Source organism: Microtus oregoni, unplaced genomic scaffold (genome assembly GCF_018167655.1).
Source record: "Microtus oregoni isolate MIOR12 unplaced genomic scaffold, Mior012 000010F_ref0000083, whole genome shotgun sequence".
Classification (NCBI taxonomy): domain Eukaryota; kingdom Metazoa; phylum Chordata; class Mammalia; order Rodentia; family Cricetidae; genus Microtus; species Microtus oregoni.
Window position 1 is genome coordinate 13,671,272 of NW_024543069.1, and position 14,782 is coordinate 13,686,053.

Here is a 14,782-nt window from a genome sequence, read left to right on the forward strand (position 1 = left end):
AGAAATGGTCTTTTAGGAAAAGAGAGGTTTCCCTGTAATCCTTGGTGAAGGTCAGTTTTAACTGTAAACTTGACACGGTTGAGAATCACGGCAGGGGGAACCTCTGACAGTGTCTTTGGAGGATTATTTCGATACTATTAATTGAGGTGGGAAGAGCCACACTGGATGTAGGAAGCACCATTTCACAGCCTGGTCCCTGGACGGAATGAAAAGGAAGATTGAGCTGAGTAGGAGCATACACGCATCAACCCACGGCTCTCTCGGCGTCTGAAGGAACATACTCTGAGATCCACTGCCCTCTCTGTTTTGGAATGGACAGACTATAACCAACTCTCTCAAGCTGCCAACTTCCCAGTAAGAATGAACTGTAACCTGAAAATGTGAGCAAAGAAACTCCTTTGTCCCTGAAATGCTTTTGTTGTCTTTTGAGATAGGTCTCATTAGATGTTCCTGGCTGGCCTTAAATTCACTGGCATCTACCTGCCTCTTTTTCCAAGGGCTGGAATAAAAAGCCTGCACCACCAAGTGGAAGGCTCTAGGTTCAAGACTTAGAACCACCACACATAGGAGCACACACATGCACACACAACCACAAAACCTTAGGATAAAACATTCATAGTCACAATTTCTAAAGATTACTAGAATAAAAGTCAGTAAGAGTTGAGCATATGAACAGAGCTATAAAGAGGGAAAGACATACAGAGAAGAAATTACTTTAAACGCTTGTGCTGTTTCTAGGACTCAAACACAGCTACGGGACAAGCGATTAGGCTATCATAAGCCATGTCCTCATAAAGGCTTCCCATTTCTCTCTAAGATGCAGACAGGGACACAGCACCATTACGATACTTAGTCTGCAGCACAAAACACAGCATCATATGAGGATAGTGACAGGAGGGAAGGAGGATGCCAAAACCATCCCATAAAACAGGGGAACAAAGTCCCCACTTTCCAAACATTTCCCATTTTCTAACAATCATTTTCACACTTAAAAGTTGCTGTTTCCCCACACATCAATGAGCATCCAACCATAGCATAGAGACTAACACACACCCACGTGACCCAAGGAGATGCAGGCCTGCACAGCCCTGTGGACTGGCAGCAATGGTTTGCTCTAAGACGCTCTGCACATGGTGTGCGTTAGACGCCCTCCTTCGACAGACCAAAATTAAGAGTATACCCTGAGTAGACCCCAATAATCATCTTGGATACTGAGTTTCTCTTATTTTTTGCTTTATTCAGTTTGGTCTTAATATTTTGAGACACGGTCTCCCTAGGCAGCCCAGGCTGACCTCTAACTTGGGATTTTCTTGTCTCGTCTCCCAGGGCAGGGATTACCAGAGTCCCCACCAGACAGCCTGTGCTTCCTTGGTAGATCCACAGCGCTGTCATAACTTCTCGCTGAGAGAATTAATTCTGTGAGATTCCTCTGGAGGCTCACACATGGCCCCCTTCAGACAATCTCATGTGCCTTGTCCCTTCCCTAGGTTTTCTTTCAAAGCTTTAAGTATGACCATGAACCAAATTCTGTGACTCTCAGGAAGTTACTAAACATTTGACACATAATACTTGGTTTTATTTACGGCTAGACCTGTACATCCTACGAGTATTCCCTGTTAGGGAATAAAGAGTTAGGGCTAAACTGCTAACTCTTTTGACTCCATCAAAGAACTCGCATTACAAGATAGGGTTCCAGTCTAACAATTCAAAGAAAATCAGGAAGGACCCTCAGCTGCAATAGTGTCCTTTCTTGTTTTAGATTTACTGAATTTACATTCAAGTATAACATCTTATATACAATAATTACCTAGATGATCTCTGCTAGGCATACCAAGTGGTTTTAAAAAATTAATGTCTTCTTAAAAATACATAAAATTTACCATTTTAACCATTTTGAAGACAACAGCTCAACATTTTGTCAACTCATAATGCTATACAGTGTTCACCGTTATTCATCTTTAAAACGTTCATAGTCTCCAATTAAAGCAATATTCTCCAAAATAAAGGCTCTCTAACAACTCATACAGTAACTACTTACTTTTGGGTTTTTTGCTTGTTTTTGAGACGGGGCATTCAGTCCACAGACCAGGCTACTCACTACGTGCCCAGGATGATCGTGAACTAGCGGGAACTGTCCGGTCTCTGCCTCTCAAGTGTGGGACAGCAGGTCCACGCCTCCACACTCAGCTCAAAGCTCTTCTTTCTACAAATCTGACTATTCTCTGTCTACCGCATAAACAAAATCATAAAACAACTATCCTAGCTATTTGGCACATTTCATGAGAATGTCTTCACAGTTCATTTCTGGTGTCACACTGCTCAGAGTTCTACTTTTGGGGGGATAAAAACTATTCATATTCACAGACCACATGACTTTTACACATCCATCCTAACGGGCATTCATTAGCGGATCGCCGCTACTCCTTGGCTGAGGTGGATACTGCATACATGTTGGGGTGCGCTGCACTAGCTGGGACTGCCACGCTGCCTTCTACAGTGCTTGGCACATTTCCACCAGGAAGGCACAAGCGTGTGAGTCTCCACATCTGCATCAATGCACGCATATTGGGCTTTTCAGTTTTTTGTTAGTTGGTTGATTGGTCTTAAATAAGAGTCATCTTAATGGTACGAATGGTCTCTCACCATGGCTGATTTGCATTTTTCCTAATGATTAGGCCTGGAAAGCATCTTTTCAGTGCTGACACTTGAGCATCTTCTTTGGGGAAATGTTTATTCAAAGCCCCTGGCTTCTGAATCTTCATTTTTATGGAAGTCCACATTTTTTTTTACTCAAATTGCATTAATAAAGCCCATTAACAAAAGAATCGTGCCTTCTGCTCCCATATCAACCCCCTTTTTAATTATATAATATCTGAGGTGCTGGAGAGATGGCTCAGTGGTTAAGAGCACTGGCTGCTCTTTCAAAGGACCAGGGTTCAATTCCCAGGCCATTCATTCACAGTCATCTGCAACTCCAGTTCCAGGGAATACAGCGCCCTCTTCTGGCCTCCAAAAGCACTGCATGCAGGCAAAACATCCGTGAACATTTTTTAAAAGTGTTTTTAAAAAGATCTATTTTGAGAGTACTTGCCTTTAAATCAGAAACCGAGGGGATTTTTTCTTCCAGGAAGAGCTCACCAAGCTGCTCATCTGAATTAGCAACACATTCAATTAGCTCCTGCCGGTGGTCAGCTGCTGCGGCCCTCAGCTCAGCTGGAATCTCCGCATACCGGACAATCTGACTAAGAGAAAGAATGCTCTAGTTGATAAGTAAAGCACAAAGCACCGATGGCCTGCCAGCAGATACGATGTTCTGCTGCTGTTCTGGCAAACGCTCCGAGGACTCTGCGCTCCAACAGCAAATAAGATAACTACGTCTTTACAGATCAGACAAAATAGTGGGCAAAACCGCTTCAGTGGACCAGTCAAGAATGCACCGCCAGGGAACAGAGGAGCCTAGACTCAACACAGCCTGCTTCGAGGGAAACAAAGCAGTATGCGTGATGTCATAGGCATTGTGCCCTATTCTTCTCCTTGCAAGTTTTTCAGAATAATAATGAAGAAATATAAAATTCTTCCCCATTTAATATACACGGGCTTACATTACTCTAGAGATAAAATGAGCAGAACATGAGGTCAAAACACTGACTTGGGAGCCGCGTGTGGTGGCACACACCTTTGGTCCCAGCACGGGAGGCAAAGGCAGTCAGAGCTCTGTGAGTTCGAGAACAGCCTGGTCTACATGACAACTCTCAGGCAAGCCAGAACAGACCCTGTCTCAAAATGAGCAACAAGAAAAAAGACTTAGAAAAGCTATCAATTAAATAAGGGATTAAATTCTTTCCCGTGTGGCCTCAGGACTATTTTGCCATCTAACTGGAAAACAAAGAACAGAAAGCAGCACTTATTTAACCTGGAGGGCTGCTCATGCTCACACCACAATCAACAGTTTCTAGTATCTATACTTTAAGTGAGAAAGTTGGTCTAAACAAGCCATGTTAGGATCAGCTACCTTCAAGTAAGCTGTCTGAAGCCTGTCTAAGCTTCTGACAATTCCATCGGCATGGGCTCTGAAGGCTGACTTCTTTAGGCTACTGAAGCTTTTGTCTATTCTGAACCAGCAGCACCGGTCCTAAAGGAGGAGGGGTGGGCTCTGAGGCAGAATCTAGCTTGTGCAGCCAAAGCTGGCCATCAGCTTGCTCTTGATTCGGCCTCTAAGTACTGGGATGATAAGCATGTACCATCGGGTCTGGCTCTTCATATTTTAAAATGCACAGTTTGAAATACTTTGAGACTGCTGTTAAATACCGAGTGTTATATTACAGATGGTGTGTTTTACTACTTGCCTTTTCAATCCCTAGATTAGCAGTTCTCAACCTGTGGGTAACAACCACCAGCTTTGGGGATTATATATCAAACACCCTGCATATCAGATATTTATATTACAACTCACAACAGTTGCAAGATTACAATTATGAAGTAGCAATGAAATAATTTTATGGCTGGGGTCAGCACAACCTGAGGAACTGTATTAAAGGGTCGCAGCATTAGGAGGGCTCAGAACCACGATGCTGATTCAAGAACTGGAGTCGAGGATGAAGAACACATTGTGCTTTGTCCATTTCTTACTCCCTATTGGGATATTCTAAATAAAAGACTGTGTGCTCAACTTTGTTATTTGTAGGAAAAGAGTTAAAGACCTAGGGTCCATTGTGGTGACACACACCTTTAATCCCAGCACTCAGGAGGCAGAGGTAGGCAGACCTCTGTGAGTTCAAGGCCAGTCAAAGCTACTGTGATGAGACCCTGTCTCAAAAAAATGTAAGTTATCTAACCCTTCCTACTAGAGACTGCAATGTTCTGTAAGTACGATTATGGTCAATAGAATTTTCAAGAGGCCAAATGGTCTCTAGTATGACTACTAAGAACTTAAGTCATTAAAATCACCTTAAAGAATGATATTCAAGCACATTGTAAAAAATAATTGTCTCTGTTTAACTTATGACTTCCTTTTCTTTGATGTCTTTGAAAATACAAGATTTTGGCAGTGGATTTTAGCACTTACCCAAAGTCTCCATCAAAGTAAATAGCTCGTTCCTCAATGAGGTCTATAATGCCCTTAAAATCGCCCTCCAGGCCAATGGGCATTTGCACAAATGCTGCGTTGTGATTCAGTTTGGATCTGAAAAACAAAAATATTTTCTTGCCTCTTCTCTCAAAATTATTTTGAAATGACCAAGGGCGAAAACCAAAACAAAAAAAGCAACGGCAGACATCAGAGAACTGAAAACGATGTTAGCAAGTGGGTAAGGGGAGAAGAAAGCAACTGTGACAGAAGCCAAATCAGGGAGCCAGGACCCACCCTCAACAGCACAGGACCCACCCTCAACAGCACAGGACCCGAAATACCCTGCACCTCAGACTCCCTGAATACGCTCACGCAGGGCAGAAGGGAAAGACAGAAAATCAATGGCCAGGAGATTAAAGACGGTGGGACAGTGGGACAGTAGCCCACTTCTTAAGTCAAGTGACAGAAAGACAGCCACTAAGAGAGGGAGTTCTCGCAGGAAAACGCAGCCCACTAACATGCACACACGAGAAGACATATGCTCTGCAGCATCGCTCAGTGCAAGCTAGGTCTGCATGTGTAGCTGCAGACAGAACGAAGTGGACATGACTAGCATTTGAAGGAAGTCAAGAGCTTACAGAAAAGGAGTGAGCGTAAAGCATGTACTAACATCTGGGGCTGGAAAGATGGCTCAGTGGTTAGAAGGGCTTGCTGCTCCCCTAGAGGACTGGAATTTGTTTCTCAGCATCTGCCAGGGAGGTCACAACTGCCTGTAACGGCAGCTGCAGGAGATCCAATACCTCTTTCTCACCTCCCTGGACACCGGCACACGTGGTATACACTTACACAGACACATAAATAATTATCCAAAAATATCTTTTTTAAAAAGTATTAATATCCAAGAATAGTTACCAGAGGAAAGAAAATAAGATTTAAATTAATATTTTTGTAGTGCTGGATTAAACCAAGGCCTGACACGTAATAGCAAGAACTCTAACACTGAGATACATCTGCAGATAAACTTAGAGATGTGTAAAGTACCTCTACGAGAAAAGTTACAATAATGAAAAATTTATGGAAATTGGTTATATAATTGCTGAGTATTTTAAAAGGCTAAATAGCCGGGCGGTGGTGGCGCACACCTTTAATCCCAGCACTTGGGAGGCAGAGGCAGGTGGATCTCTGTGAGTTCGAGACTAGCCTGGTCTACAAGACCTAGTTCCAGGACAGGCTCCAAAGCCACAGAGAAACCCTGTCTCGAAAAAACAAAACAGTGTTTCGGTTTCTCAGGAAATTCGGGATCAACCTACCCCTGGATCCAGTAATACCACTCTTGGGAATATACCCAAGAGAGGCCCTATCATACAACAAAAGTATATGCTCAACTATGTTCATGGCAGCATTGTTTGTAATAGCCAGAACCTGGAAACAACCTAGATGCCCTTCAACGGAAGAATGGATGAAGAAAGTATGGAATATATACATATTAGAGTATTACTCAGCAGTAAAAAACAAGGACTTCTTGAATTTTGCATACAAATGGATGGAAATAGAAAACACTATCCTGAGTGAGGTAAGCCAGACCCAAAAAGAGGAACATGGGATGTACTCACTCATATTTGGTTTCTAGCCATAAATAAAGGACATTGAGCTTATAATTCATGTTCCTAGAGAAGCTAAATAAGGTGAATCCAAAGACAAACACATAGGCATCCTCAGGAATATTAACCTTCATCAGGCGATGAAAGGACACAGAGACAGAGACCCACACGGGAGCACCGGACAGAAATCTCAAGGTCCAAATCAGGAGAAGGAGATGGAGCACGAGCAAGGAACTCAGGACCACGAGGGGTGCACCCACACACTAAGACAATGGGGATGTTCTATTGGGATCTCACCAAGGCCAGCTGGCCTAGGTCTGAAAAAGCATGGGATAAATCCGGACTAGCTGAACATAGCGGACAATGAGGAATACTGAGAATTCAAGAACAATTGCAGTGGGTTTTTGATCCTACTGCACGTACTGGCTTTGTGGGAGCCTAGGCAGTTTGGATGCTCACCTTACGAGACCTGGATAGAGGTGGGCAGTCCTTGGGCTTCCCACAGGTCAGGGAACCCTGATTGCTCTTCGAGCAGATGAGGGAGGGGGACTTGATCGGGGGAGGGGGAGGGAAATGGGAAGCGGTTGTGGGGACGAGGCAGAAATCCTTAATAAATAAATAAATTAAAAAAAATAAAATAAAATAAAATAAAAATGTAAAAAAAAAAAGAAAAAAGAAAAAACAAAACAAAACAAAATTAAAAGGCTAAATAACAGAAAAGACACAAGTGATTATCAGAGTCATGAGCTAAAAATTAACCTCAAAACCTCTGTTTGGGCCATTAAGATTGCTCAATTGCTAGAGACACTTGCCATGGAAACTTGATAACTCAAAATTCAATTATGCTGGAGCCCTGTAAAAGGACCCAAGACACAAAGCTGTCCTGATTCCCGCGTGTGAGTAAGCACCCAATTTATCACACACACACACGCCACCCCAGAAATAGGACGGGTTTTCCCCACTTCCCAGCGAAGGCAGTGAAGAACCACAGGGTAAATTCACCCACTGAGATTGGGTTCCATTTACCAAGACTCACAGAAATGCATTTTTGAAACAAGGTAAAAACAAACTTGAAGACACAATTTAATCACTGAATTAACTGTCTGAATGTGAGGTGTGCTGTCCAGACCAGCACTCCGGGGGCTCAGTACCTCATTTGTTGAAGGGCCCTGGCTGGGTTGGAGCCCATCCGATCCAGCTTGTTGATGAAGGTTAAAAAGGGGACGTTGTAGCGCTTCATCTGGCGGTTGACAGTCATGGTCTGGCACTGGACCCCACCGACGGCACAGAGAACCAGGATGGCGCCATCCAACACCCGCAGGGCCCTTTCCACTTCTATTGTGAAGTCCACGTGCCCTGAATGGGGAGGGTTTTAAAGAACAGTCTGAATCTTTAATATACAATTTATTTGTTCTGAGGTTTCCTATTGCTGGGCTGAAACACTGACCAAAATCAACTTGAAGAGCAAACTGCTTATCTGGCATCCGGGTTACAGTCTACCATCTGGGGAGGCCAAGGTAGAAACTCAGGCAGGAATGGTGCCGAGCCTGGGGCTGCTTGCTCACTTGTTCCTCATGGCTTGCTCGACCACTTTCTTAGAAAACCCAAGACCACCTGGCCAGCAGGGAGACCTCCCCAAGGAGGCTGGGCCCACCTATCCGTTAGCAAGTAAGAAAAGCTCCACAGAATTCCTACAGGCAATCTGACAGATATTTTCATAAGCGAGCTCTCTGTTCCCACTAGACTCTAGCTTGTGTTAGGGTGACAAAAAACTAAGCAAGACATGACTGTCAACCTGGCACACTAATACAACGATCTTAGACAATAGTCTTTTCCCCCAAGATCTCATGTTAATATCAGTATCATACTATAGAACATAACTATAAAAGTCTCAGTCTTTAAAAACCTGCATCTCTTTTAGAAGTCTAAAGTCTCTCTAAAACACCAAGATCTCATAACTGTGGGCTCTTGTGAAATAAAAACACAAGTTAAACACTTTCCTCTCTAACAGGAAGAGTCAGGACACAGACACAATCAAATCAAAGCCAAAGCAAACTTCAAGGGTGTAAAAGTCCCAAAGGGCTTGGGCGGCTCCAGTCTCTGGCCCCACCATCAGGAACGCATACGGCTTCTCTCCTAGGTTCAGGCCGGTGCCACTCTGCAGCTCCCAGCTGTCCCTGGGGGTCGCCCCACAACACTGGCACCTCCAAAACGCTGGGTCTCCACTGAGACTGGGCTGCACCTCCACTCACAGCTTCTCCTAGGGATGTCTTCAGGGCTAACCCTATAGAGTCTCAATTTCTCTTCTCGACCCTGCAGTCCTGGGCCTTCTGCAACTAAGGCTGCGCTCACACCAACGCCGTCACAGTGCCAAGCTTCGACTCCTCTCCAATACCCACCCTGCCTTCAAACACCAGGACTTCCTGGATGAGTCTTTCATGCCAAGTTCAGTGGCTGGCATGGCATGAAATCTTGGCCCCCTCTGGACCCCAGCTTCTTTCTGTGTGCCAACTGTGGGGGCTACTCCCAGAAGACTTCACCTCAGTGACGCTGGCTTCTTAACTACTGCTAACTCCTCAGCCCCAGCTGACCAGCATGGACTCTCTCAGCAAGGCAAATGTCTGGTGCCTGCTAGTCACAACCGAGTCTTCAGTCCAGCGGACCAGACACAGTATCTTCCTAATTCAAAACACCATATAAGCGGCCCTGAGGCAGCCTTTGCTTCCCTATGTCGGGCCATCTCACCGGCATCTCTTCCAGCATCCCTACCTTCTTAGTGCCCACCATAGACCACTGACTTTTAAGAACTCGATGACTTTCTCAGTCCAAGGTTCTCAATGACTTCTACAGCCCTCTCCTACAGGTCAGGTCTGTCACAGCAACAACCGCAACCGCAACCTGCCCCAGGTTCTGTATCAGTCAGTTTCTGATGTTTTTTGATAAAACACCAGGATCAAAAGCAACTTGGGGAGGAAGGGGTTTATTTAGCTTACAGATTACAGTCCACCTTAAGGGAAACCACACAGAAACTCAAAGCAGGAACCTGGACAGGAACTAAAGCAGAGATCACAGAGGTTGCACACTGGCTGGCTGAGCCCAGCCCACTTTTTTATATCTCTCACGTGACCTGTGCTAGCATGGAGGGGCTTGGGGGCTGGTCCCTGAGTGGGTTTGGCCCTCTATCAGTTAGCAACTGGTAAAATGCTCCACAGACATGCCTACAAGCTATGTGATGGTGGCATTTTATCTTCCCATTGATCCTAGCTTGTGTCAAGTGGACCAAAAAACTAACTCAGGCAGTGGTGGTGCACACCTTTAATCCCAGCACTCGGGAGGCAGAGACAGGCAGATCTCTGTGAGTTTGAGGCCAGCATGGTCTACAAGAGCTAGTTCCAGGACAGGTACCAAAAGCTACAGAGAAACCCTATCTTGAAAAAACTAAAACCAAAACAAACAAAAAAATCCTACCTGGACGCTATTAATCTGTGCTCATTACACCCACTTTAAATTGTACGGCAGACTCCTCACCCCACTAGGTTCCTGAACCCAGAGTCAGGTTCAAGGCCAACAGGATTACTTCTAAAGGATCCTAGGGAACACTAGAATGTGCTGAAGGCAAGAGCCCATCTTTCTTACTTGCATTATCTTCAACAAAGCCCCATATGGATGAAGTGCTCTAAGTACTAAATCTGACAGGAATTCAGTTTTGTACTTGGAAGATGAACTGCATCAGAGCAGAAGAAAGAACTACACATGTTTTCCCAAAGAAACCAGGAGACAAAGGGCCCCTCACCTGGGGTGTCTATAATGTTGATATTGATGTCTTTCCACATGGTGTAGGTGGCTGCAGACTGGATGGTGATTCCTCTCTGTCTCTCTAGTTCCATGGAATCCATGACAGCACCCACTCCATCTTTGCCTTTCACCTAGACAGCAACACAAAAATTCGGAGTTTTCCTTTATCCCAAGAAAGAAATCTTTACTTAAATGGAACCGGATAACAAAGTTAACATACACAACTGGTGGGTAAGCCCGCTACTTTAACCGTATCATCTCATAAGCCAACGGCTTCCCGTCTTTGGCTGCCATGTTTGTTTTTCCTCTTCAGCAGCTGCTGAGCACTTGGGGGCAACCACCTGTTTCCCTCTGTCAGTCTGCTAGCTTCACACAGCCTACAAACCAAGACTCAGGCACCAGGCCTTTCGGCTCTCTTCCACAGGCGCTCTTGAGGCACAGAAGGTCAGGGTTCAGCTTCTCAAGTATACACTTTAATGATGCTCTTCACCTCAAGAACAGTTCAGACTGGAGGGCTCGGTTACTCCATTGTATGGCAGTATCTTTCAAGGGTCAATATTTTAAATCATTTTTTTCTGATGGGTTTTTAATATAGCTTATACTCAATACTATGAGCAAAAATCCACGAAAAGAAGTCTGTGGAAAAGATGGCTGTGTCTGGCCATGAAGCAGTCTGACCTGGGCTGATCAGAATTTCAGTATTGTAGAGAGATGGGATTCTGCAGGCTCGTTAGTTAATTTATGTTGGGCTAGTTTTAACCTTCTGGAACAGCCATTCCTTGACCCACTCTGTATCTGAAATTGCACCTCATGATAATAAACAGATACAAACCCCTCAGAAGCTATCAGCAGTGCTTAGCAGGGCACTGGCTTCCGCAAATCCTGAACCGAAGAATGTCATCAGAGAGCATCTTGGGTCTACAGAACGGTTCCCCACGTCTCATGTCTGCCTCTCTGGGGCACCCACCAGGGCATTTTAAACTTGCCTTGACTTACAGTCTTCTTTGTTCTAGAAAACATTGTGAAAGGGCTTCCATGCTGGAACATGGAATCTGAGGTAGCCTAAATCCGTGTTCCCGGGCCATGGTCACTCAAAATGGCTACAGGATAAACCTTTATTTCCTTTAAGACAGGAGCTGTGGGCTTTTTACATGGACAGCAACCTTTGAAATTCACTTCCCATTTAACATTATAAACACGCATCCTTCATTAAATGGTTAGGACGACTGTACCAGCCGTGTACGGGTCCAGGACACTGACTCATTTACTCAGGATGCTCACAACGATCTCTTCTAGGGAGATCCTCACAGAAATATAAAGCCAGCTTGACCTCCCCTCTCTGCACACGTGACTCTGGCCAACAACCCTCTAGGACCCAGCTGTGTGATGCTGCCAAAACAATAAAAACAAAGTGCTTAATCAGTCTGTAATCAACACACCTCGTGCATCGTGGCAATCCTGCCCGTGTAGTACAGCACCCGTTCTGTTAACGTCGTCTTCCCAGAATCAATGTGAGCAGAGATGCCAATATTTCGTATTTTCTCATTGGGAACTATTCCTGACGAACACCATCGGCAGGCCTTCCAATTAGCCTGAAAAGAACAGTTTTTAAAGCTCGATTTAACACACCTTTCGTGAGAGATCACAGTTAAAATGGAAACTATGGATTTCTTTTCCTCAGTCATAATGCAAGGGGTATTAGATATAGAATCCTGGATTTAATTCCCAATAATAGTCAAAAATAAAAGCAGGACAGGCACTATTGATAAATGTTAGTTTTTTAAATGTTTTAGATTTGTTTATTTTGTGTATATGTGTTTTGTTTGCATGTGTATCTGTGTACCACAGGCATGCCCATTGTAGGAAGGGGTCAGAAGAAGGCTTGGATCCCTTGGAACTGGAGTTACAAACTGTTCTGAGCTGACATAGGAGAGCTGGGAATTGAACTCTTCCCCTGGAAGGGAAGTTCTGCGGACGTCAAAAGGAGAATTTGAAGGAATCCGATCAGGCCCCTCCACCACATGAGTCTCAAGACTGATACTCAAGCTTGGCAATTGCCCTTACGCCTGAGCCTATCTTGCCTGGCCCAGACCTTAGTTTTAAAACACACACCGGAAATCATAAAATCATAACTATACCTCTCAAGGACCACCTTAATAAGAAATACAAGTTTTAAACTAAATTGTACCTTGGGTTTTCTGTCCACCCTCTTCCTGTAGTTCACAGCTAGCAAAGGCGTATGAGGACACACACGGTCTACACCATTAACTGCTCGAGACAGCCCCCAAAGGTTCCCAGATTCAAAGTACCTTTTTTGGTGATAGTTGCTCCTGCTAACTTTACAGTGGGGAGAGGGGCCATATTTATTGAATCAAAACAAAACTGCACACCCAAACGCTCTGCGACCACTCTGGGAAGGGAGAAACTGAGAGTTGGCAGGCGCTTGGATGGTTAAACCACAGGGACGTTTGACAGCAAAGCAAATGAGGGCTCCAGGACAGGTAAGGCACTACAGCTACCAATGGTTGCCCTACGAGGAGTACCTCATTCCAAAGGCTTACAAAGTTTAGCTTAAACAGAAGAGCATTGGGAAGCTGAGCGCCAAAGGGCACAGCACCCGTTCTGAGCATCCAACCACACACCGGAGTCAGAAGAGCACAGGATACCGAGTCAGAAACCCGGAGTTCGAGCCCCGGGACACTAACTTTTCATCAGACTTGGGGGCACTTCTCTTTAAGGTAGATTATACCCATCAAAAAAGCAGGATAGCACAGAGCTGAGGGTCTCAAGGACGAGCTGGCATGCGGATACCCAGGGGCTTTGGCGGCTGCGGACATCGCCGCTCAAGATCCCGGGTAAGGGTTGGGGTGTCGCCACCTGCTCGGCTCTGGCAAGCTCGCCGGGCATCAGTACCTGCTTCCTCTGCCAGCCCAGGGCGGCAGGGACCCGAGGGAGCGGCCCACGGCCCAGGGCCGCGGCGACCCGCAGCAGACGCATGGCAAGTCTGGAACAGCCGCTTCCAGGGCTCCTGCTCGGCCGTGTTCTGCTCTGCACCGGCGGCAGAGCGGAAAGCGCTCAAAGTCACGCCGGCTCTCCGGGCCGCAGAGCACTTCCGGGAGGAAGGTCAGGAGGACGGCTAGAGGAAGGCAGAGGGAGAGGCTGCTCGGTCTGAGCTCCAGGGAGAGCGCGCCGTCTCCCGGTCAGGAGGAGAAAGTGCAGTCGGTGCAGTGGATTGTCACAGGGAGGTGGCATTACTACTAATTGGGAATAGTCTGGTCCCTTTGTCCCTGAAGAGGAAAAAAAATAAGATAAAAATCATCGCTGTATAGAAAATGCGCCAACACGTCGGAGGCAGCACTAGGCAAATCTATGACTTTCAGGATACCCTGGTCTACATAGAGTTCCAGGCCTATCAAGACTAGAAGTGACAACCTTTTTCTTTTTTCTTTTTCGAGACAAGGTTTCTCTGTGTGTCTTTGGCTGTCCTGGAGCTCGCTTTGTAGACCAGGCTGGCCTCCAATTCACAGAGATCTACCTGCCTCTGCCTCCCGAGTGCTAGGATTAAAAGTGTATACCACCACACCCGACAAAGGAATCTGTTTTGGTTACTACTACTTCTTTTTAAAAAGATTTATTTAACTTACGTATACCAGTGCTATATCTGCATGCCAGAAGGGCATTCATATCCCATTATAGGTGGCTGTGAACCACCATGTGGTTGCTGGAATTGAACTCAAGACGTCTGGAAGAGCAGCCACTGTTCTAACTCTGAGCCATCTCCCCAGCCCAGTGAGACCCTTTTCTGTTGTAAGCAATACACAGATTACTAGAAATGAGTTAAAATAATACGTAAGAGTTAGCCAATAAGAAGCTAGAGCTAATGGGCCAGGCAGTGATTTAGTTAATACAGTGTCTATGTGATTATTTCGGGGCTGAGTGGCCAGGAACCAACAAGCGGCAATCATACAACACTTTTCAACAAAATGAAACAAAAGCAGAGAATTTTAAACATGATTGTTTTACCTGAGTATTAAGGGATAGTGTTTATAACAGTTTAAGTGGAAGAAGTGCACAAAATGTCTACACTGGTACAGAATTAGAGAGTATGGGGAAATGATAGTAGATAGACGATGGTCTAGTTAATGTTGGTGCTGAAGACGTGGTGATGAAAGCTACCATGATAGAACTCTCCAGAAAGGGTTTTGTATGGTGAAATAAAATTTGGCCTTAAGGTAAAGATTGTTCCCAAATGAAAAATAAAAGATGAGGAAAAACTGGTCAGAGAAGGTTAAAACATAGTATAAAAACACTGCAAATG

The 14,782-nt window shown here is 45.1% G+C and overlaps 1 protein-coding gene across 1 annotated transcript in view; it reads right to left on the reverse strand.

Annotated features, from left to right (window-relative positions):
* The window catches only part of Gfm1 (G elongation factor mitochondrial 1), a 42,564-nt gene extending 28,992 nt beyond the window's left edge, over positions 1-13,572 (reverse strand). The window contains exons 1-6 of the mRNA XM_041659295.1: positions 13,378-13,572; positions 11,904-12,056; positions 10,463-10,595; positions 7,821-8,025; positions 5,066-5,182; positions 3,092-3,242 (exon numbers count right to left, since the gene is read on the reverse strand). Coding sequence (XP_041515229.1) covers positions 3,092-3,242; positions 5,066-5,182; positions 7,821-8,025; positions 10,463-10,595; positions 11,904-12,056; positions 13,378-13,461 — 843 coding nt within the window. The 5' untranslated portion in view covers positions 13,462-13,572. The remainder of the gene's footprint in view (positions 1-3,091; positions 3,243-5,065; positions 5,183-7,820; positions 8,026-10,462; positions 10,596-11,903; positions 12,057-13,377) is intronic.
* Between the last annotated feature and the right edge of the window lie 1,210 nt (positions 13,573-14,782).